This window comes from Phocoena sinus, chromosome 2, assembly GCF_008692025.1.
Source record: "Phocoena sinus isolate mPhoSin1 chromosome 2, mPhoSin1.pri, whole genome shotgun sequence".
Classification (NCBI taxonomy): Eukaryota; Metazoa; Chordata; class Mammalia; order Artiodactyla; family Phocoenidae; genus Phocoena; species Phocoena sinus.
This window is the reverse complement of record NC_045764.1, coordinates 178189110-178212727: the sequence shown is the minus strand read 5'-3', so window position 1 is coordinate 178212727 and position 23618 is coordinate 178189110. Positions and strand designations below refer to the sequence as shown.

At 63.8% G+C, this 23618-nt stretch overlaps 1 gene segment (V, D, J or C); it reads left to right on the top strand.

Annotated features, from left to right (window-relative positions):
- Positions 1-6570: 6570 nt before the first annotated feature.
- On the top strand, positions 6571-7836 carry LOC116748672. The segment is given in 3 exon segments: positions 6571-6669; positions 6906-7227; positions 7396-7836. Coding segments are annotated over 3 exon segments (816 nt in total).
- Positions 7837-23618: the final 15782 nt, after the last annotated feature.

The window sequence follows — 23618 nt, the reverse complement described above, 5'->3', positions numbered from 1 at the left end:
TCCAGGTGGCCCTAAATCCAGTGAGAAGCGTCCTTACAAGGGACAGAGGAGGAGAGATCAGACTCAGGGCAGGAGGTCATATGAGGGCAGAGGCAGAGATTGGGTGATGCCTGGGACACCTGGGGCCACCAGAGGCTGGGGGCAGGAAGGACCCTCCCCTGAAGCTGCTGACGGGAGCAGGGCCCTGGGACACCTGGATCTCCGGCGTCTGGCTGCAGAGTGCGAGACTGAATTTCTGTTGGTTCAAGCCCCTCAGTGTGAGGTCCTTCATCGCGGCCCCAGGACACTCACCACCAGCCAGTCGGCCTTGGCCAAGCCGAGGCCCCTCCTCCTTCCGAAGAAGCCCGGGGAGGACTCGCCCCGTCCCGGTTCTTCCCTCCCAACTGGACCCGCGCTCGGCAAGTCCCTGACTCCCAGAGGTGCTCATTGGTTTTAACAAGAGTGTCCACTCGGGCTCAGGCCCTTCCCCCAACCGCTGCGACCGTCAGGTCATGCAAGACCCCACATCCGTCCGCCTCAAGTCCAAGCTCTTCTTTCTGCCCCGCATTCTGCACCCGTCTGTGCCCACAGCAGGGCAGTGCTGTCTGCGTGGGGGACACTGGCCTCAGGAGAGGGCGGCCTCCGGCCCCACACCGCCCTCTGCTTCCTCCACTCCTGCCAGGCACTGTCCCAGCACTCACCCCGAGTCCCACGCCTCCAGCTCCCTCGGGGCGGCTCCAGGGGACACCGGGGCTTCAGACTCCCGGAAGGGGCAGGGCCCCAGGACCTCACGGGTCGGCAAGAGGAAGGATCCTCAGGGCCAATCAACCACGATGCAGGAGCCGCTGGTGCTCGTGAGAGCGGCGGGCGTGGGGTGGACCGGAGTCCAGCAGCCCAGGAGGAAGTGCCCCTCGTGGGCAATGCTGTGAGTGTGCCAGGGTCGGTGATAAAACCCCGGAAGTCCCTTGACCGAGCCAGGTGTGTCTGCCCACCTGGTGCCCTGCCCCAGGCCCCCCTTCCTCCCTCCATCTCCCCCTCCCAGCCCACCTGCCCCAACTCCCTTCCTGGGCCCACCCCACCCCCAGGGAAATGCTGATCTCCCCCCCCACCTGCCTGCAGCTCTCCCCACAATGGTGTCCTTCCCGGGAGGGGACCACAGGTGCCTGTGTGTAGCTCCAGAACCTTCTGGGTGTGAAGAAATGAATGAACATGTAAAAGCAGGTGCAGGTCCCACGGCCCCTCGTGTGCCTGGGCAGGGACCACCTCCTGAGGGGCACCAGGGAGGGCCGAGCAGCTGGGCAGCCGGCAGGGTCCGTGGGTGGGAGAACCCCAGGCAGGGAATTGGGTGGATGCAGGCGGGGGCAGGCCCTCAGCCACCCCGACCCACAGGACTCCAGGCTCCACGCGGGGCGGGGGGGGGGCCCACACCCCCTGTCCAGCTTCAGTCAAGGGCCCCACTGCTGCTGAGGCTGGTGGAGGAGGGGGTGGCTTCCCCCACCTTCACAGCCGCCCTGTGGCCTGAAGGTCTATGGGGCCTGCTCACTGCGGTCACTCTGGTGAGGCTGTCCCTTGGGGCTTCCGCCCCTGCCGGCCTGTGAAGCCTCCCCTGCGGCCCTCACTTCACCCGCACCTCGGGGACTATTTCTCCCTCAGGCACCCTAAGCCCCTGACTCTGTCTACTTTGGCCTCTGCTTCTCTGCACCTCGGCCACCAGCCCAGCCCTGTGGGCACCCCATGGAGACACACGCCACCACGGCACTCGCCTGCACACACAGGGCCTCAGGCCAGGGCCGGGCTCCTGGGGGTCCCACAGCCCAGGCCACACACACCTGGTACCGCCACAGCCAGACCACAGACCAGACATGACGTGGAGGCACGCGGCCACAACTGGCGGGACAGGAAGTGGGTGAGTGACCCCCAGCTGTGGGCCAGACACCGTCACGCAGCCCCTTCCCAGCATCGGCCTCACCTCACAGCGCAAATGGCCCAGAGCGGGGCAGGGGTCGGCTGAGACTATACGGCCATCAGCGGGCCTGGACGAGGCCTCGTTCTCCCTCCCCACTCCAGCGCCTCTGGGCAGGTGGGCACAGGGACCAGCAGGGCACGGCCACACGGCCAAAAGACGTGGGCCTCTGCCAGCCGTGTTGGACCCGCCGGCAGCCTTGAGCAGGTGGGTCCCAGAAGCTGATCGGCCAGGCCATACTACAGCCTCCTGGGGCGGGAGGATGGGGGACAGGTACAGAGACAAGAAGGAGAAAGGCAGACGGCCATCGACCCAGAAGACACAGATCAGGGTGCTGTACACATGGGCTCGTCTGGTCTGGGCTGAGCTGAGCTGAGCTCGGCTGTGCTGAGCTGGGCTGGGTAGAATGGGCTGAACTGGGCTGAGCTGCATTGAACTGGGCTGAGCTGGGTTGAACTGGGCTGAGCTGGGCTGGGTAGAATGGGCTGAACAGGGCTGAGCTGCATTGAACTGGGCTGAGCTGGGTTGAACTGGGCTGAACTGGGCTGACCTGGGCTGGGCTGAGCTGAGCTGAGCTGGGCTGAGCTGGGCTGAGCTGGGTTGAGCTGGGCTGAGCTGGGCTGAGCTGGGCTGAGCTGAGCTGGGTAGAATGGGCTGAACTGGGCTGAGCTGCATTGAACTGGGCTGAGCTGCATTGAACTGGGCTGAGCTGGGCTTAGCTGAGCTGAGCTGGGCTGAACAGGGTTGAACTGGGCTGATCTGGGCCGGGCTGGCTTGAGCTGGGCTGAGCTGAGCTGAGCTGGGCTGAGCTGAGCTGGGTAGAATGGGCTGAACTGGGCTGAGCTGCATTGAACTGGGCTGAGCTGCATTGAACTAGGCTGAGCTGGGCTTAGCTGAGCTGAGCTGGGCTGAACAGGGTTGAACTGGGCTGATCTGGGCCGGGCTGGCTTGAGCTGGGCTGAGCTGAGCTGAGCTGGGCTGAGCTGAGCTGGGTAGAATGGGCTGAACTGGGCTGAGCTACATTGAACTGGGCTGAGCTGGGCTTAGCTGAGCTGAGCTGGGCTGAACAGGGTTGAACTGGGCTGAACTGGGCCGGGCTGGGCTGAGCTGAGCTGAACTGGGCTTAGCTGAGCTGAGCTGGGTTGAACTGGGATGAACTGGGCTGAGCTGGGCTGAACTGGGTTGAGCTGAACTGGGTTGAACTGGGCTGAGCTGGACTGAACTGGGCTGGCCTGGGCTGGGCTGAGCTGGGCTGGACTGAGCTGAGCTGGGCTGAGCTGGGCTGAGCTGGACTGAGCTGGACAGAACTGGGCTGGGCTGAGCTGGGCTGGGCTAGGCTGAGCTGGGCTGAATTGGGCTAGGCTGGGCTGAGCTGGGATGGGCTGGGCTGGCTGTCCTGGGCTGAGCTGGGCTGGGCTAGGCTGAGCTGTGCTGAATTGGGCTAGGCTGGGCTGAGCTGGGATGGGCTGGGCTGGGCTGGGCTGAGCTGGGCTGGGCTGAGCTGGGCTGAGCTGAGCTGGGCTGGGCTGGGCTGGACTGAGCTGAAGTGGGTTGAACTGGGCTGAGCTGGACTGAGCTGGGCTGAGCTGGGCTAGGCTGAGCTGGGCTGGGCTAGGCTGAGCTGGGCTGAATTGGGCTAGGCTGGGCTGAGCTGGGCTGTCCTGGGCTGGACTGAGCTGGGCTGGGCTAGGCTGAGCTAGGCTGAATTGGGCTAGGCTGGGCTGAGCTGGGATGGGCTGGGATGAGCTGGGCTGAACTGGGCTGAACTGGGCTGGGCTGAGCTGGGCTGAACTGGGCTGAGCTGGGCTGAACTGAGCTGGACTGAGCTGGGCTGGGCTGAGGTGAGCTGGACTGAGCTGGGCTGGGCTAGGCTGAGCTAGGCTGAATTGGGCTAGGCTGGGCTGAGCTGGAATGGGCTGGGCTGAGCTGGGCTGAGCTGGGCTGAACTGGGCTGAGCTGGGCTGAACTGGGCTGAGCTGGGCTGGGCTGAGCTGGGCTGCACTGGGCTGGGCTGGGCTGAGCTGGGCTGGGCTGGGCTGAGCTGAGCTGGGCTGAGGTGAGCTGGGCTGAGGTGAGCTGGGCTGGGCTGGGCTGAGCTGGGCTGAGCTGGGCTGTGCTGGGCTGAGCTGAGCTGGGCTGGGCTGAGGTGAGTTGAGCTGGGCTGGGCTGAGGTGAGCTGGGCTGAGCTGGGCTGGGCTGAGCTGGGCTGAGCTGGGCTGTGCTGGGCTGGGCTGAGCTGGGCTGAGCTGGGCTGAGGTGAGCTGGGCTGAGCTGGGCTGGGCTGGGCTGGGCTGAGCTGGGCTGGCTGAGGTGAGCTGAGATGGGCTGGGCTGAGGTGAGCTGGGCTGAGCTGGGCTGGGCTGAGCTGGGCTGAGGTGAGCTGGGCTGAGCTGGGCTGGGCTGGGCTGAGCTGAGCTGGGCTGGGCTGGGCTGGGCTGAGCTGAGCTGGGCTGGGCTGAGGTGAGCTGAGCTGGGCTGGGCTGAGGTGGGCTGGGCTGAGGTGAGCTGGGCTGGACTGGGCTGAGCTGAGCTGGGCTGGGCTGGGCTGAGCTGGGCTGGGCTGGGCTGAGCTGGGCTGAATTGGGCTGGGCTAGGCTGAGCTGGGCTGAACTGGGCTGAGCTGGGCTGGGGTGAGCTGGGCTGCACTGGGCTGGGCTGGGCTGGGCTGGGCTGGGCTGAGCTGGGCTGAGCTGGGCTGGGCTGGGCTGAGGTGAGCTGGGCTGGACTGGGCTGGGCTGAGCTGGGCTGGGCTGAGCTGAGCTGAGCTGGGATGGACTGGGCTGAGCTGGGATGGGCTGGGCTGGGCTGGGCTGAGCTGGGCTGAGCTGGGCTGAGCTGGGCTGGGCTGAGGTGAGCTGAGATGGGCTGGGCTGAGGTGAGCTGGGCTGAGCTGGGCTGGGCTGAGCTGGGCTGAGGTGAGCTGGGCTGAGCTGGGCTGGGCTGGGCTGAGCTGAGCTGGGCTGGGCTGGGCTGGGCTGGGCTGATCTGAGCTGGGCTGGGCTGAGGTGAGCTGAGCTGGGCTGGGCTGAGGTGAGCTGGGCTGGACTGGGCTGAGCTGAGCTGGGCTGGGCTGGGCTGAGCTGGGCTGGGCTGGGCTGAGCTGGGCTGAATTGGGCTGGGCTAGGCTGAGCTGGGCTGAACTGGGCTGAGCTGGGCTGGGCTGAGCTGGGCTGCACTGGGCTGGGCTGGGCTGGGCTGGGCTGGGGCTGGGCTGTGCTGGGCTGAGCTGGGCTGGGCTGGGCTGAGGTGAGCTGGGCTGGACTGGGCTGGGCTGAGCTGGGCTGGGCTGAGCTGGGCTGAGCTGGGCTGAGCTGGGCTGAAGTGGGCTGGGCTGAGCTGGGCTGAGCTGGGCTGAGCTGGGCTGGGCTGGGCTGGGCTGAGCTGAGCTGAGCTGGGCTGAGCTGGGCTGAGCTGGGCTGCACTGGTCTGAGCTGAGCTTGGCTGAACTGGGTTGAAATGGCTTGAACTGAGTTGAGCTGGGCCGAGCTCAGTTGAACTAGGCTGAGCTTGGTTGAAATGAGCTGGGGTGGGCCGGGCTGGGCTGAACTGTGGTGGACTGGGTTAGTGCCTGAGGTGAACAGGGGACAGTGGGTTGATCATGGTCACCCCCAGAGCCCTGGTTTCCAGCCAGACAGCCCCCTCTGTTTCTCGGGGGCGCACAGGGCCATGCAGCCTCAGGGTGCAAATGTGGTGCTCCCCTCTCCCCTCACCAGTTGACCGGAAGGGAACTGTGAAAGGTCAAGGGCAGACCGTGCCCTCTGTAGCCCAGCTGTCCAGGGGGCATCCCAGAAGGACTGATTTGGAACTGGGTCTCCAGCCTAAAGTTCCACATAGTCCATGGAAGTCAACTGCTAGTTTGGGAGGTAGGGGTCGGGGGCGGGGGGTGCTTTGTAGGGGGAAATGGTTGGACTGGGACTTTTACCCAGGAAGTGGGAGGGGGGACATAGAATTCTCAGGCCCCCTCACCTCCCCAGCTTGAGCCCCAGGACAGACAAACTGGCCCCCATGCAGACTCAGCTTCAAGCCCAGGCTTCTCTGTCTTTTCTCTGCCCTCTCTCTGGGCCCATTTCTCACGATACCCCACACCCTGGGGAAGGGCATGACCGTGCCCACTGCACAGAGGGCAGCTGAGGCTCTGACAGTACACACAGACTCAGCTGGTCAGTGGGAGAGCCGTGTGCAACAGCCAGGCCTCACGTCTGAGGAGCGTGTGTGGTCCACATGCTCAGAGTCCCAAGGAGTGCGTTCAGAAATGGCTCAGCTGGACTCAGGTGGCCACTGCCGACCCCGGGTGCGCCGCGTACAAGCTGCGTGACCTTGGGGCAGTCACTGACTCTCTGTGTGTTAAGGAAACGCAGGCGTCGTCCTGCCCTCATGGGGCTGTGTCGGGCGTCTGGTCGGCGTGAAGGCTGCCATCTCACAGCACACCCTATGTTTCAGAGCCTGAAACCAGCCCCAGACTCTTCCCACTGAGCCTGAGCAGCGAAAACTCAGCCGGGCAGGTGGTCATTGGCTGCCTGGTCCAGGGCTTCTTCCCGTCAGAGCCACCGAAGGTGACCTGGAGCCAGAGCGGCAATGGCGTGTCCATCAGGAACTTCCCCCCTGCTCAGGCCGGGGGCCTGTACACCATGAGCAGCCAGCTGACCTTGCCAGCCAACCAGTGCCCAGCCGACAAGTCTGTGAAATGCCAAGTGCAGCACCTCTCCAAATCCAGCCAGACCGTGGACGTGCCCTGCGCAGTTCACTGCCCAGGTCCCTGCCAAGGTCAGAGGGCAGGCTGGGGCGGGTCCCCCATGGTGCCACCCTGACCCAGCTCCCTGACTGCATCCCTGTGGGCACTCCCCTCAGACAAGAGGTGGCTGAGGCCCGGCGGGTGGCCAAGAGGGGCCTGGGCTGGGGATGGAGGCCAGGGAGGCGGACGGAGGGGCTTGCTGACCTGCTCTGGCTTCTCTCTCAGTTCTAGCTATTCAGTGTTCGTGCGGAAAAGCCCAGCCTGTCCCTGAACCCACCGGCCCTTGAGGACTTGCTCCTGGGCTCCAATGCCAGCCTCACGTGTACACTGAGTGGCCTGAGAGACCCCGAGGGCGCCACCTTCACCTGGAACCCGACAGGTGGGAAGAACGCCATCCAGGAGCCGCCCAAGCCTGACTCCTGCGGCTGCTTCAGTGTGTCCAGTGTCCTGCCGGGCTGCGCCGATCCCTGGAAAAACAGACAGTCCTTCTCCTGCACCGCCACCCACCCCGAGTCCGAGGACTTGCTAACCGCCACCATCACAAAACCCTCAGGTGGGCCCTGACCCGCGAGTGGGCGGCTGGGCACTACACAGTGCGAGAGGTGCACTCCTGAGCCCACTCCACCCTCCAGCTCCCGCCCACCCCCCACACGGGTCGCCCGGGGGGCAGGGGGCACTCTCCTCCCTGCCCAGACCCCTGACCCTGCTCTCTGCCCTCCAGTGAACACGTTCCGGCCAGAGGTCCACCTGCTGCCGCCGCCGTCGGAGGAGCTGGCCCTCAATGAGATGGTGACGCTGACGTGCCTGGTGCGAGGTTTCAGCCCCAAGGATGTGCTGGTGCGGTGGCTGCAGGGCAACCAGGAGCTGCCCCACGAGAAGTACCTGACCTGGAGGCCCCTGCCCGAGCCCAACCAGAGTGTCCCCACCTTCACCGTGACCAGCGTGCTGCGCGTGGATGCCGAGGCCTGGAAGCAGGGGGAGTCCTTCTCCTGCATGGTGGGCCACGAGACCCTGCCCCTGGCCTTCACCCAGAAGACCATCGACCGCCTGGCGGGTAAACCCACCCACGTGAACGTGTCCGTGGTCATGTCGGAGGTGGACGGCGTCTGCTACTGAGCCGTGCCCCTGCCCCACCCGCCCCTTGAATAAACTCCATGCTCGCCTGAAGCAGCTCTGCGCTTCCCTCCGGCTGCCTATCTGTCCGTGCTCGGGGTCTGCACACGCCAGGAGGGGGCAGGACCCAGGAGGAAAGAGCAGCTGCTGCCCCGACTTTCTCTAGGCCTTGGTTTCCCCTCAGCCTGATGCCGGACGTGCCTTCATGGCTGTGCGTGAGTGTGAGCACAGGAGTGAGCGTCGAACTGGGGCTGAGATGTGCGAGACAGGCACAGCCTCCTGGGTCCTGAGAAGAGTGGCCCCACGATGGTTCCCAGGGGCAGGTGACTTGGTCACTTGTATTTCAGGAAACTGCCTCTAGGGGCAGCCGGGAGGCATGAGCGAGGGAGAGGGGAGCCTGGCAGCCAGAGAAGGGGCTGGTGCCATCACGCAGAGGGGGGCTCACAGGAGGAGTGGCGAGGGCAGAGGGCTGGATTCAGGGGCCCTCTGTGGGCACAGCGCACACAAGTGTAGGACGGCCCCACTGACCGCACGGAAAGGGGGCCACCCCACCTGGGTACAGCGTTCCCCACCCCACATCCCACTGCTCTGCACATGTACACAAGGGCGCACACACACATGCACACGTACTCTCATATGTGTTCGTGGTCACGCACGCGGGCACACGTACACACACACACACACACACACACACACACACACACCACCGTCTGAGCCCTGCAGGTGCAGGAAGTTGACAGCCCAGAACCAGCTCCAGGAAGGCAAGAGGAGTCCCCACCCAAGCTCCCAGAGGGTTTTCCCCAGGCCCAGACCTGCTGCCTCAGGTCCTTCCAGGCCTCAGGCCTCCCTGTGTACCCAGCTGGGCACAGTTCAGGGATCGATTGGAGAGAACCCTCTCAGACGTCACCTGCTCCCCACTTGGTCTGCAAATTCAAGTCGCCCAAACCACAGATGGGGCGGGCGGCTGGGGTGGAGAGGGGTCAGAAGAGACAGCTCTCACCTAGGGCCCCTAGACAGCTTCTGCTCGGAGCTCCTGGCAGGAGGGAAGGTCAGGGAGACCGAACCTAGAAGGACAGTCCCGTGACCACCATGGGACACCTGCACAAGGGCTCCCACAAGGGGGCAGCGGGGCCCCTGCTCTCGTTTAGTCACCTTCTGGGCCTTCCCAGGGGACCTAGCCTTCTGGCTGCCTCTCTCTGCTTCCAGGGCCAAGGTGGGGTGGACACCCCTGCCCACCCTGGCCACTGCTCCCCTCTTAAGGGTCCAGTCACCAAAGGGCAATGGGGGGAGCAATGGATTAATTGGGGAAGTGCTGCCACAGAGAAGGTGGTCCAGCCACCAAGGGACCAAGACCTGCCCACAGGAGGAGCTTTCTAAAGAGAGGGGGAGGCAGAAGAGACAGTAGATGAGGGTGGAGCCAGCAGACGGACAGCACAGACAGGTGGATGGGTCACAGGACATATGATGGATGGAAAAGATGGACAGACAGGTGGATGGGTGGGTGGATGGATGGATGGATGGATGATGGATGGATGGACAAATGGGCAAACAGATGGACAGGTGGATGGGTGGATGGATGGATGGATGGACGGATGGATGGATGGATGGATGGATGGATGGATGGATGGATGGATGAACAGATGATCGAAGAGACAGATAGATGGATGAACAGATGGACAGATGGAAGGACAGAGAAGTGGATGGATGGACCGAAGGACAGATGGGGTGTGGATGGATGAATGAATGGAAGGATGGGTGAGTGAACAGGTGGATGGATGAATGAGTAGATGGACGGATGGATAGATTGGTAGGTAATTGAATGGTTACATGGATGGATGGATGAATGGACGAATGATTGGTTGTGTCAGCATATAACAAGCTGGTCCAAATCCATTTAACATGGGAGGTCTATGCCCTGGGACCCTGAAGACAGCAAGGTTGCCTGTGTTGGTGGCTCTCACCTGGGCCTTTCTCATGCTCCTTGTAGCTTATCAGCCACTTCCTGGGACAGCAACAGAGCCCCTTGGTCTTGTCCATCTGGCCCTTGGCACAATGAACCACAGACCCAGACCTATGTCTCAACCTGGAGCACCCTGAGGGTGGGCATGTCTGATCTTCTCTGGTCCATCCAGGGCCCAGGCCAAGAAGGTCCAAGAGCAAGGGCTTGCTGAGCTCACAAGTAGGACTGGGATCCAGGAGGGCCTTGGGCTTGAGCTCTCCTTGCAAGAGCAGAGACGGTGCCCACCCTCCTGCCCTGCCATGTCCCTCTCTCTCTCTGAGGTGCCCTGAGGACCCCAGAGATAGGAGTCCTGAGGGTGCCTCAAGAGCGGCAAAGTCCAGCCCCTGCCCCGGGCACCTGCTCTCTCACCCTCCGGGAGGCAGCCTCAGACCTGAGACAGGGCACCCGCACCGCCAGCGTCCCCACCCTGAGAGCTCCCGGCGGGGAGGGCACTGGGCTCGACCCGCACTCACGCAGACCCGGACCCTCGCAGGCCTGCTGTGTCTTACAGATCACCGGGACCCGCTGCCCTGGCTGGTGCTGGACCTGCCGTGGGAGGGCCCCGAGGAGGACGGCCCGGAAGCCAGCCTGTGGCCCGCCACCATCACCCTGCTCGCCCTCTTCCTGTTAAGCCTCTTCTACAGCACAGCACTGACTGTGACTAGCATCCGGGGCCCACCTGGCAGCTGAGGGGGTCCCCAGTACTGACCAGGAGCCAGCCGGGCACAGGTGGGAGATGGACAGACGGGGGTGGATAGATAAAGGAGAAGAAGGTCCCAGCAGCTGGCTGAGGGGGGCAGGAGGGCCCGGCTCCAACACAGCTCCCCTGTCCCTCCTGATGGGGGTCTGGCCTACAGAGAGGCGGCCCCCCCACAGACCCTGAGAGCTTGGGCAGGGCTGGGGCAGAGCACGGATGTGCCCCAGCAGTGTCAGGGCATCAGATTCCCTGGGTGCGGCTGCCACGGGATTCCATCCAGTCTATGGGAGCCAGGCCATGGTGGGGAAGGACCACTGGCAAGGACGCTACCCACCTCTGGAGGCCCCCAGGCCTGACACCTCTCGTGTTTGCAGGGAGGAAACGTGAGGAGCCTCCTGAGAGGCCCAGCTGGATGCCAGAGCTCAGCGCTGCTCAGAAGCCATGTGCGCACCCACAAAAGGCCTTCCTGGTGCAATAAATGATCCCAAAGGCAGAAGTTCTCAAACTTTGAATGAGGGGAGGGGGAGGAGAGGGGCAGAGGCTCTGAAGACAAGGATGCCGGCCCCATGGCCCACGGCAGGGTCTCAGGGGTCTGGACGCGGGACCCCTTGCCTAGAACTCATCAGCTGGTCCTGTGGCCGTGCAGGCTCACGGCAAGTACTGGGTTTTCACAAAGAGAAGGTGAAGCAAAGTCCTCTCACAGTAACAACACCCAGAGCGCTGGGCCTGCCCACTGAGCCCTGGTCCTGATCACGGGACCCTGGGCCTGCCCACTGAGCCCTGGTCCTGATCACGGGGCCCTAGGCCTGACCACTGGGGCTCTGGGCCTGACCACTGGCCCCTGGGCCTGGCCACTGAGGCCCTGGTCCTGATCACTGAGACCTGGGCCTGACCACTGGGCCCTGGTCCTGATCACTGAGACCTGAGCCTGACCACTGGGCCCTGATCCTGACCACTGGGCACTGGTCCTGTCCACTGGGCCCTGGTCCTGATGACTGGGCCCTGGGCCAGACCACTGGGCCCTGGTTCTGACCACTGGGCTCTGGTCCTGACCACTGGGCCCTGGTCCTGATCACTGAGTCCTGGGTCCTGATCACTGGGCCCTGGTCCTGATCACTGGGCCCTGGTCCTGATCACGGGTCCCTGGTCCAGATCACTGGGCCCTGGTCCTGACCACTGGGCCCTGGGCCTGATCACTGGGCCCTGGTCCTGATCACTGGGCCCTGGTCCTGACCACTGGGCCCTGGTCCTGATCACGGGGCCCTGGTCCTGATCACTGAGTCCTGGTCCTGATCACTGGGCCCTGGTCCTGATCACTGGGCCCTGGTCCTGATCACAGGGCCCTGGTCCTGATCACTGGGCCCCTGGTCCTGACCACTGGGCCCTGGGCCTGATCACTGGGCCCTGGTCCTGATCACTGAGTCCTGGTCCTGATCACTGAGTCCTGGTCCTGATCACTGGGCCCTGGTCCTGATCACTGGGCCCCTGGTCCTGATCACGGGGCCCTGGTCCTGATCACTGGGCCCTGGTCCTGATCACGGGGCCCTGGTCCTGATCACTGAGTCCTGGTCCTGATCACTGGGCCCTGGCCTGATCACTGGGCCCTGGTCCTGATCACGGGGCCCTGGGCCTGACCACTGGGCCCTGGTCCTGATCACTGGGCCCTGGTCCTGATCACTGGGCCCTGGTCCTGATCACGGGGCCCTGGTCCTGATCACTCGGCCCTGGTCCTGATCACTGGGCCCTGGTCCTGACCACTGGGCCCTGGTCCTGACCACGGGGCCCTGGGGCCTGACCACTGAGCCTGGTCCTGATCACTGGGCCCTGGTCCTGATCACTGGGTCCTGGTCCTGATCACTGGGGCCTGGTCCTGATCACTGGGCCCTAGTCCTGATCACTGGGCCCTGGTCCTGACCACTGGGCCCTGGTCCTGATCACGGGGCCCTGGGCCTGACCACTGAGCCCTGGTCCTGAGCACTCGGCCCTGGTCCTGATCACTGGGCGCTGGTCCTGATCACTGGGCCCTGGTCCTGATCACTGGGCCCTGGTCCTGATCACGGGGCCCTGGTCCTGATCACTGGGCCCTGGTCCTGATCACGGGGCCCTGGTCCTGATCACTGAGTCCTGGTCCCTGATCACTGGGCCCTGGTCCTGACCACTGGGCCCTGGTCCTGATCACGGGGCCCTGGGCCTGATCACGGGGCCCTGGGCCTGACCACTGGGCCCTGGTCCTGATCACTGGGCCCTGGTCCTGATCACTGGGCCCTGGTCCTGATAACGGGGCCCTGGTCCTGATCACTGAGTCCTGGTCCTGATCACTGGGCCCTGGTCCTGATCACTGGGCCCTGGTCCTGATCACTGGGCCTGGTCCTGATCACTGGGGCCTGGTCCTGATCACTGGCCCTGGTCCTGATCACTGGGCCCTGGTCCTGATCACGGGGCCCTGGTCCTGATCACTGAGTCCTGGTCCTGATCACTGGCCCTGGTCCTGACCACTGGGCCCTGGTTCTGATCACGGGGCCCTGGGCCTGACCACTGAGCCCTGGTCCTGATCACTCGGCCCTGGTCCTGATCACTGGTCCTGGTCCTGATCACTGGGGCCTGGTCCTGATCACTGGGCCCTGGTCCTGATCACTGGGCCCTAGTCCTGATCACGGGGCCCTGGTCCTGATCACTGGGCCCTGGTCCTGACCACTGGGCCCTGGGCCTGATCACTGGGCCCTGGTCCTGATCACTGGGCCCTTGTCCTGATCACTGGGCCCTGGGCCTGATCACTGGGCCCTGGTCCTGATCACTGGGCCCTGGTCCTGACCACTGGGCCCTGGTCCTGATCACTGGGCCCTGGTCCTGATCACTGAGGTCCTGGTCCTGATCACTGGGCCCTGGTCCTGATCACTGGGCCCTGGTCCTGATCACTGGGGCCTGGTCCTGATCACTGGGCGCTGGTCCTGATCACTGGGCCCTGGTCCTGATCACTGGGTCCTGGTCCTGATCACTGGGGCCTGGTCCTGATCACTGGGCCTGGTCCTGATCACTGGGGCCTGGTCCTGATCACTGGGCCCTGGTCCTGATCACTGAGTCCTGTTCCTGATCACTGAGTCCTGGTACCTGACCACTGGGCGCTGGATCCTGATCACTGGGCCTGGTCCTGATCACTGGGGCCTGGTCCTGATCACTGGGCCCTGGTCCTGATCACGGGCCCTGGTCCTGATCACTGGGCCTGGTCCTGACCACTGGGCCCTGGGCCTGATCACGTGGGCCCTGGTCCTGATCACTGGTCCCTGTCCTGATCAATGGGCCCTGTCCTGATCACGGGGCCCTGGTCCTGATCACTGAGTCCTGGTCCTGATCACTGGCCCTGGTCCTGATCACTGGGCCCTGGTCCTGACCCACTGGGCCCTGGGCCTGACCACTGGGCCCTGGTCCTGATCACTGGGCCCTGGTCCCTGATCACTGAGTCCTGGTCCTGATCACTGGGAGCCCTGGTCCTGATCACTGGGCCCTGGGCCTGATCACTGAGTCCTGGTCCTGATCACTGGGCCCTGGTCCTGATCACTGGGCCCTGGGCCTGATCACGGGGCCCTGGGCCTGACCACTGAGCCCTGGTCCTGATCACGGGGCCCTGGTCCTGATCACTGGGCGCCGGTCCTGATCACTGAGCCTGGTCCTGATCACGGGGCCCTGGTCCTGATCCACTAGGCGCTGGTCCTGACCACTGGGTCCTGGTCCTGATCACTGGGCCCTGGTCCTGATCACTGAGTCCTGGTGCTGATCACTGAGTCCTGGTCCTGGACCACTGGTCGCTGGTCCTGATCACTGGGCCTGGTCCTGATCACTGAGTCCTGGTCCTGATCACTGAGTCCTGGTCCTGATCACTGGGCCCTGGTCCTGATCACTGGGGCCTTGGTCCTGATCACTGGGCCCTGGTCCTAAAAACTGTGTCCCTCTCCTCTCTCAGCCAGGCCCTCATATTCTGTCCATTCTTCCTGGAGCCCTCATTCTTTGGCTTCATCACTTTATCTTAGATCCTGAGTCCTATTCCCACCCCATTGGTCCTGAGTCCTGACCCTCATAAGAAGTTACTCACACAGAGGAAGGAGAGCCTCCCAGGGGCCCCAAGACCCTCTTGGTCTGAGTACTGGATGGAGAATGAGGTGATACCTCATCACCTGGCTTCACCCCTTCCAGTGCCCACAGCTGTTTGTAGATGCCAGGCCAACTTCATGGCAAGAAAATTGGCCCAGGGCCCAGGCTGCATGAGCCAGACCCCCAGTACATTGGGGTCACCAGTCCACACGGTTACCAGAAGGGGAGGGCTTGGGTGCCGGAGTGTAGGCAGGATGGGGGACGCAATGGTGTTTGTGTTCTCTTGTTTTTCTCTTTCTTCTCAAGCCTCCTGCACCTCATCACCTGCTGAAACACCCAAAATAGCCCTATGGGAGGCTGAGTCATTGCGAGCACAGGCTAGCCCAGGTGTCCCAGCCAGACTGCTGTTCTGAGAATCATGTCCCAAAACAGAGACCTAGCCACTGGGCCCTGGGGCCTGGCAAGTGGCCAAAGCCCAGGAGAGCCCTTTGGGGGCAGTGAGTTCCCCGAGACCTGCCCCAGCCCCCACGCCGTACCAGCCCACAGCAGCCTAGGTCAGCCAGGATCTTCCCAAGGTCAGCTGGAATCACCCTGAATAGCCAACGTCAGCCTAGGATCAGCCAGTGTAACTAGCGTCAGTCCAGGGTCATCCAGGATCAGCCAGGGTCAACTAAGGTCAGGCTTTAGAGAGCCCAAGGTCAGCCAGGATTAGGCAAAGTTCAACCTGGCTCTGCCAGCTCAGAGTCAGTCAGGGTCAGCTAGGGTCAACCCACAGTCAGCCAGGGTCAGGCCAGGGTCAGCCTAGGTTCTACCTGGGTCTGCACAGGTTATCCTGGCATCCACCCAGGTTGGGCCAGCAGGGCTCTTGCCAGCTACAGGACCCTTCAGGGTGTTGCTCCCACGTTGGCTGAGCCCGCAACAGAGCCAGGCCCAGATGGGGAGCTGGCGTCGTAGGTCCAGCAATGACTTCGCATGGCCCTGAACCCCATGCACCCTGTCCCTCCTCTTCCCCTGTGCCAGGCCCCACAGCCAGGGGCAGGCTGCAGGCACCGCCCTGGGACCCCAGCAGCTTCCCCCTGGGCCACAGGCCAGGATAGGAACAGCCTACAGGTCTCACGGCTGGACCCACGTCCCACACACAGGGACACGGAGGGATTAGCAAGGGGAGACAGCACCAGGGTCAGCCACAGGGACAGGGCTGGGAGAGACAGACACAGGGTGAGATGGGGCAGGGAGAGACAAGGGTAGACATGAGACCTGGACAGAGAGAGAAACACGGAGACACAGAGATGCAGAGAGGACAGATCAAGGAGATAAAGTGAGTGCAGAGAGAAAGAAAGGGCCGTGAGCTGGGCACAGGCATCTGCACAAGCCTTCTCAACACACTCACACCTGCTCCCGACAGAGACACGTACACAGGAGAGCCCCTGACCACACAGACCTCCTCACCCCACACCCACACTCACACTCACACCCACACACACTCACACTCACACCCACAGTCGCAGTCACATCCACACTCACACCTACACACACTCACACCCACACCCACACACCTACACCCACACCTACACCCACACACACACTCACACTCACACCCACACACTCATACCCACACACCTACACCCACATTCACACACTCACACTCACACCCACACTCACACTCATACCCACACTCCTCCCTCCAGGCCCTTGGGGCTCAGGAGCCCCACTGAGGCTCTCTCACGCCCGGCCACTTCCTTTGGGGCCGAGAACCTGCCCAGGTGTCTGCATCCACCGGCCCCACCTCTCACCCGCCATGTGCCCCCGTCCTGCCTCGGGGGTCCCATCTAGGAGGTGGGCACATGCCCTCCGCTTGGGGAAGGCCCCCCAACACACGGTGCAGGAGCCCAGGGGCACAGGTCAGCTGGCAGCTGGGAGCGGCCGAGTGAGCCCTGGTCAGAGCCGGGGGCCTGAGTGCAGGTCGGGGCAGAGTGGCTCCGGGGACCCACCTGCGCCTCCAGGGTCCGGCCCCCAAGGTCTCTGGGATCCCCTCGGCCCTCTGCCCTGTTGTGCTGGCGCTGTGCTTGCCAGGGCAGGCCTCCAGGCCTCGGCGAGAAACCCACAGGCCTGTCTGGGCCCTGAAGCACGGGCTGGCAGAAGGGCCAGCGCCCAGGGGAGCCGGGAGGTGCTGGAACTCTGGGGCACTGGGACCCCAGCCCCGGGGCTCAGACCGGGGGCTGGTGCAGGATCCCCCCTCGAGGGGCTGACAGCCAGGGGCTCTGGGCCGGCTGCCCTTGGAGCCGGTGCTCAGAAGCCAGCAGAGCAGGGCAGCCAGCACAGCTCAGCCTGAGGACAACGGTGGTGCTGTGAGGCCAACAGGACGGGGGCTGGGAGCAACTTCCAGGTGGTGGGGGTGCCCTGGAGGGGCCTGTGCAGGGCCGGTGTCTGTGGGAGGCTCTGGCTGAGGTTCATCCCGCCCTGGCCCGGGAGCAGCCGGGGGGCATGGGGAACGAGGGCAGAGGAGCAGTGAGGTGGGGGCGACAGGGCCGGGCGTGGGGGGCTGGGGGGTGATGGTTTGCTCTGACTGAGCCCAGCTGCAGGGCGGCTGCTGCATGGGGAACAGACCTGGGGTCTGAGTCAGGGCGGGGACACCAGCGTGAAGGCTGCGTGTCCAGGTGGGAGCCTCAGGGGCTCGGGGTGGGGGTCCAGATGGGGGTCCAGGTGGAGGCGGGAGCCCTGGGGTGAGGGGTGGCAGGGCTGGGAGGGAGTGTGTTGGCAGAGAGGAGCACTTCCACCCTGCTGACTAGAGGTATTTCAAACACACACGGCAGCCGGGAGAGCTGTCTCGGCAGGCCTCCCATTGCACGTGTGTCAACATCGCACACGTGCCTGTGTCCCTCCGCCCGCTCCCCGTGTCGCTCAGCACTTTCCAGGGTCCATCTGAAAACACTTGCTGAGGAAGGCAAGGGGCCTGGGTCGCGGTGCGTTCAGGCTTTTCCACCTGCACGCAGGCCCTGACACCCCACGTCTCACCTGTAAACCTCAGCCCGAGTCTCCAAGGCCCAGAGGCTCTGGTGGCTCCTAACTTCTCAGTGCCACCCCGGCCACTCAAAATCTCCCACACTGAGTCCTGCACCCTTGGTGGTCCCACTCGGGCCCTTGCCACTGTCCTGTGGCTCCGGGTGTCAGGGCCACTCCAGCTCCTCAGACCCTCGGGCCCTCTGGGGGAACCCTCTGGAGCCACGGGTGTGGGCGTCAGGACCACGACCGTCACTGCCCAGCCTGGCCCCAGCCTCACCCACCAGAGCCACAAACTCCAGAGGGTAGCCCTGTCCGCCACTGGCCTTGGGACTGTGTCTCATTAGGGATCACAGGTGGGGGCTCCCACCCCTTCTGTCCCTTCTTCATGTGTCAGCTGGAACCTTCCAAAAGGAGAAGCTCCCTCACCTACTGCCTGAAGATCGTGGAGCACAGATCACTGAGGAGTGGGTGCAGGTTCTCACGTCCTCCCCTTATGCACCAGCTCAAGACAGGGAGAAACGCAGACGGGGAGAAAGAGATGGACAGAGGGGGAGAGACAGAGACAGGGGGAGAGACATAGACAGAGGGAGAGGGGACACAGAGATGGAGAGATAGGGGACAAGAGACAGAAACAGAAAGAGAAAGAGACATAGAGACACAGAGAGACAGAGAGATAGACAGACAGAGACACAGACAGAGAGGGACAGAGAGACACAGAAACATAGAGATAGAGAGAGAACAAGAGACAGGAGAGAAAGAGACAGAGATACAGAAAGACAGAGACACAGAGAGATAGAGAGACACAGAGAGAGAGACAGAGAGGGAGAGACAGAGATGAACAGAGGGGGAGAGAGACAGAGATAAAGACATAGAGAGAGAGAGACAAAGAGACACAGAAACAGACACACAGAGAGAGGGAGTGGGAGAGACAGACACTCACACAGAGACAGAGAGACACAGAGACAGAAAGATACAGAGAGACAGAGAGAAAACAAGAGACAGAAACAGAGACAAAGAGATACACAGAGAGAGACAGAGACAGAGAGGTAGAGATAGACAGACAGACACATAGAGACAGACAGAGAGAAATAAATAGACATAGGACATAAAAACAGAGAGAGACAGAGATAGAGAGACACACTGAGAGAAAGAGAGAGAGAAACAAAGAGAAATACAGAGGAACAGAGAGAGAACCAGAGAGAGACAGAGACAGGGAGAGACCTGGGTGTCAGGAGAAGGGGACGGGGGCGAGTCCGAGAGTGGTGGACACAGAGGCTGCAGGGGAGACGCGTGTGGACAGTAGGATGAGGACAGGGCAGGGCAGGGTCACGGGAGGGGCATGTTGACGGGGCTCAGCTGCCGTGGCCACCCTGGGGCCCCACGGGCTTGCGTGGGGCCTCACCATCCCAGGCTCTCGGCGGGGGCTGTCCAGCCAGGGGGGTGGCCAGCGTCTGAGCCACAGGGTTGCTCTCCTCTGCACGCTCCCGCCCCCAGTGTTGGGGTCTGAGGGTCGCCCCGTGGGGGACCAGGTCACAAAGGTGCAAGCAAGCTGAGAGCAATTGTGTTTCACTAGATTGCCGTGCGCAGGGTGGCCACTGGCCCAGGGTGGGCCCGGCGGGCTCGGCCCCCCGATTCCTGAGGCCTAGGCCAACCCGCCACACTGGGGGAGCTGCAGGTGGGTGGTCGGTACAAGCTATTTCGGGAAACATCCTCAGAGACTGAGAGACTTGTTTTTCGGTGTGGAGCAAACAGCCATTTGCATGTGCCCTCCGGGGCCAAGTTTGCCCCAAATGAGTAACCTGGGGAGAAACTGAGCCGGCCTCGCACCTGCCTGGGGGGAGCGAGGGGGTGGGGGGTGGGGAAGCAGGCCCAGGTCACGGCCTGGCCTCGGGGCCCAGAGACCCTGACGAGGTAGCCCCCAGGCCGCCAACGGCCCTGCCAGCACAGCGCTGAGTGCACAGGCTGGGCCCCCACGGAAGCCCCCAGCAGCCCCCCAGCAGCCCCCCAGGCAGGTCCCTCCCCAGAGGAAAACGTGAGGCTCAGAGTCCTGCTCGGCCCCTTGTGCCCTTGGCCAGCTAGGACGCAGCACCCAGGGGCCCAGGATGGTGGGAGGAAGCACAGACCCCACCACTGGTGTTTGAAGGACAGCAACCAGGGCCCATGCCTGGGTGGCCACGGTGTCACTGGCCCACTGGAGGGAGGTGCCTGTGGAGGCCTGGGTGCCTGCTGCCTTGGCAAGGGTGGCAGGAGCAAGGGGCCTCCTGGCCTTGGCGGCCTGGCTGGCATCTTGGGTGGTGGCCGAGGAGGCCGCGTGGCTGGGGGAGAAGCTGGAGGCTGCGCCCATGTGGGCACACGGGCCGCATTGCAGGCTCCACACAGGACCTCTGACTCCAGGGACTGACTGGCTGTTCTGAAAACTAGTGAATAATTCAAGGGCGCCTTATGCTCTGCAACAGCCAGACAGTAGCTGAGGGTGCCGCTCCTTCCAGAGGGTTCCCAGCTGACACATGATGGGTTGGAGAAGTGGGAGACCTCCTTGAACCCTCAGTGAAATGAGGACCCCATCCCATGTCCCTGCCTCCGCCTGGGCCTGGGTCCCTTCTCCATGCAGCCAGAGGAACAGGGTCCCAGCAGGTCACACCCTGCAGCTGGGCTCAGTCAGAGCAAACCATCACCCCCCAGCCCCCCGCCCGGCCCTGTCGCCCCCACCTCACTGCTCCTCTGCCTCATTCCCCATGCCCCCCGGCTGCTCCCGGCCAGGGCGGGATGAACCTCAGCCAGAGCCTCCCACAGACACCAGCCCTGCACAGGCCCCTCCAGGGCACCCCCCACCACCTGGAAGTTGCCCCCAGCCCCCGTCCTGTTGGCCCTCGCAGCACCGCCGTTGTCCTCAGGCTGAGCTGTGCTGGCTGCCCTGCTCTGCTGCTTCTGAGCACCGGCTCCAAGGGCAGCCGGCCCAGAGCCCCTGGCTGTCAGCCCCTCGAGGGGGATCCTGCACCAGCCCCCGGTCTGAGCCCCGGGGCTGGGGTCCCAGTGCCCCAGAGTTCCAGCACCTCCCGGCTCCCCTGGGCGCTGGCCCTTTTGCCAGCCCCGTGCTCAGGGGCCCAGACAGGCCTGTGGGTTTCTCGCCGAGGCCTGGAGGCCTGCCCTGGCAAGCACAGCGCCAGCACACAGGGCAGAGGGGCCGAGGGGATCCCAGAGACCTCGGGGGCCGGACCCCGGAGGGCGCAGGTGGGTCCCGGAGCCGCTCTGCCCCGACCTGCACTCAGGCCCCCGGCTCTGACCCAGGGCTCACTTCGGCCGCTCCCAGCTGCCAGCTGACCTGTGCCCCTGGGCTCCTGCACCGTGTGTTGGGGGGCCTTCCCCGAGCGGAGGGCATGTGCCCACCTCCCAGATGGGACCCCTGAGGCAGGACGGGGGCACATGGCGGGTGAGAGGTGGGGCCGGTGGATGCAGACACCTGGGCAGGTTCTCGGCCCCAAAGGAAGTGGCCGGGCGTGAGAGAGCCTCAGTGGGGCTCCCTGAGCCCCAAGGGCCTGGAGGGAGGAGTGTGGGTATGAGTGTGTGAGTGTGGGTGTGAGTGTGAGTGTGTGAATGTGGGTGTGTGGGTGTGAGTGTGTGGGTGTGAATGTGTGAGTGAGTGTGGGTGGTGTGTGGGTGTGGGTGGGTGTGGATGTGAGTGTGGGTGTGAGTGTGTGGGTGTGTAGGTGTGTGGGTGTCTATATGTTCATCCTGTGTGTGTGAGTCTGTCCATGTGCTCTGGCTGTGTGGGGGGAGGGGGAGTGAGAGCTTGGGTGTTGTGTGTCTGTATTTTGTTTGTGGGTGTGTAGTGGGTGTGGGTGTTGTGTTCAGTGTGTGTGTCTCTCAGTGTGCTTCTCTGTGTGTATGTGAGTGGGGTGAGCGTGTATTCACAGGCCACCTGCCCTGAGGCCCCCACTTCCCCCCAAGGCCGAGTCACGGGGCCCCCACCCAGTCCCAGCCAGGCCCTGACCCCGAGGGTCTCCTTGGCCCCCCACTCGCCACCCCTCCCTCCTCGGGTGGGAGCCTCTGTTGGGGGCCGGGAGTCTGGGGGTTCTGCCCAGGCCAGCTTGGAGCTGGGCAATTCCACAAGCCCCAGCCTTCTGACACACGTGCATAGACACCAGGCCCTAGCACAGGGCTGTGCACCACACCTGCCCCAGGACACCCCAGCCATTGTTCAGCACGGTGCTCACATCGTAAATGCAAGTCTCCTCTGTGGCACAGGCCACACCCTGCCTGGCCCCCGACCCAGCCCTGTCACTGCCCCCAGGGGGCTGAGGGGCACGCAGGGACCCGGAGGAGAGCCAGAGGTCTTGTCCTGGGGGTGACGATGAGCCAGGCCTGGAAGGTGAGGGGAGCTGGCCAGGAGCCTCCACTGCACACCTGTACATAGCTACACACATCTACACATGCCTGTGCACACCCACACCCATCTACACACGCCTTGCACACTCACACACCTGTGCACGCCTACATACTATACAGACCTACATGCCTGTGCACACCCACACCCATCTACACACGCCTTGCACACCCACACACCTGTGCACACCCATGGACCTACACACACCTACACACTACACTTGCAGGTCATGCTCACGCCATGCGCCTTCACACACTTGCATGCTCACCAACATGTTTACACTCACATGCACACAAGTGGATTGTGGGCCCTGAGGTTTGCACTTGAGGTCAGAGAAAGCTGGCTGAGCGGGCACCTCGGCCTCTCCAGCCTCCCTGGTCAGCACCAAGGTCAGAGGCATGAGGCCGTGGTGAGGGGACTGCACCGCCACCCGGAGCCCAGGTGAGGACCCCTGGGCAGTCAGTGCTGGGTGTGTGTGTGCGCACGTGTGTTGGTGTGTGTGGGGGCACACGCATGGGATGTGAGTGTGCAGCCGGGGCCTTGCTGTCAGCTTCACTTTTCTATCTGCCCCCTTGGCCCAGGGAGACTGTGGTTCTGGAAGGTTCCCTCTGGCAGAGCCGTGAGCCACACCCAGGTGGGAACACCAGCCACAGAGGCTTCCCCACTAAGGCCTTGACCCATGCCTGGGCTCCACACACTGCCTGGGCTCCTGCCGGGACCCTCACTGCCCCCCTGGGGAGGCTGGATGTGGGCTCCCCTCCCCCAGCCCAGTCTGAGAAACAAGCCCCAAGGGTGCTGGCTGTGCCCCACCCCCGCCCCACACACAGCACAAACACACTTGCAAATGTTTCTAAAAACGGGCCAAGGACGGGCCACAGAGCAGGTGGGGCCCAGGGTGGAAAGCCCCACAGCCCTGAGACTGAAACAGCAGAGCCAGGGCCCCAGGGCATTTGCATTGTGGATGGTGGGGAGGGGGCCCAGCTGGGCCAGCTGGTGGGGAGGGTTCCTGACCATCCTCCCGCCGCGTCCTGGGCACCCCTCCCCCCAGGTGGCCAAGCCTGTGCCATGGCCCGGCCAGAGTGACCAGGCACCCAGGCCGCTTCCCAGTGGCCTGCCTGGTGGAGGGGGCCCCATGGACAGGAGGGACCAGGCACAGCCCCACAGGCCCAGCACCTGGGGAAGTAGGCTTTGCAGGCCAGCCAGAGACGAAGCCCCTGGCCCAGGACCTGGTCCCACTCAGCCCACAGCTCTGGCCTCACAGCCCCTCATGGCCCATCCTGCCACCAAACCTTTGTCCCTGCCGTGCCCAGAACAGGGGCTGCCCACTCCACGGTCACCCTGCACCCTCCGTCTCATGGAAGCCCCATGAGGCCCCACACACAGGAGGCCTCTGGGCCCATCGTCCTGCAGACTGAGACCCCCGGAGGGCCAGCAAGTGCGTGGCGACCGTGGCTAGGAGCACCTGGGGGCGCCCACATCTGCCAGGGCCCAGGCCTGTGCCTGCACCCACCTCCCCAGCCAGGCCCAGGCCCCCAGGGTGTGGCCTGAGTGACAGGGTCACTGGGCGGCCCCTCCTTACACACACAGTCTCCAACAAACATGGCCATGCAGACTCACACAGGCACACAGACACACAAATGGACACACACAGGGACACAGAAT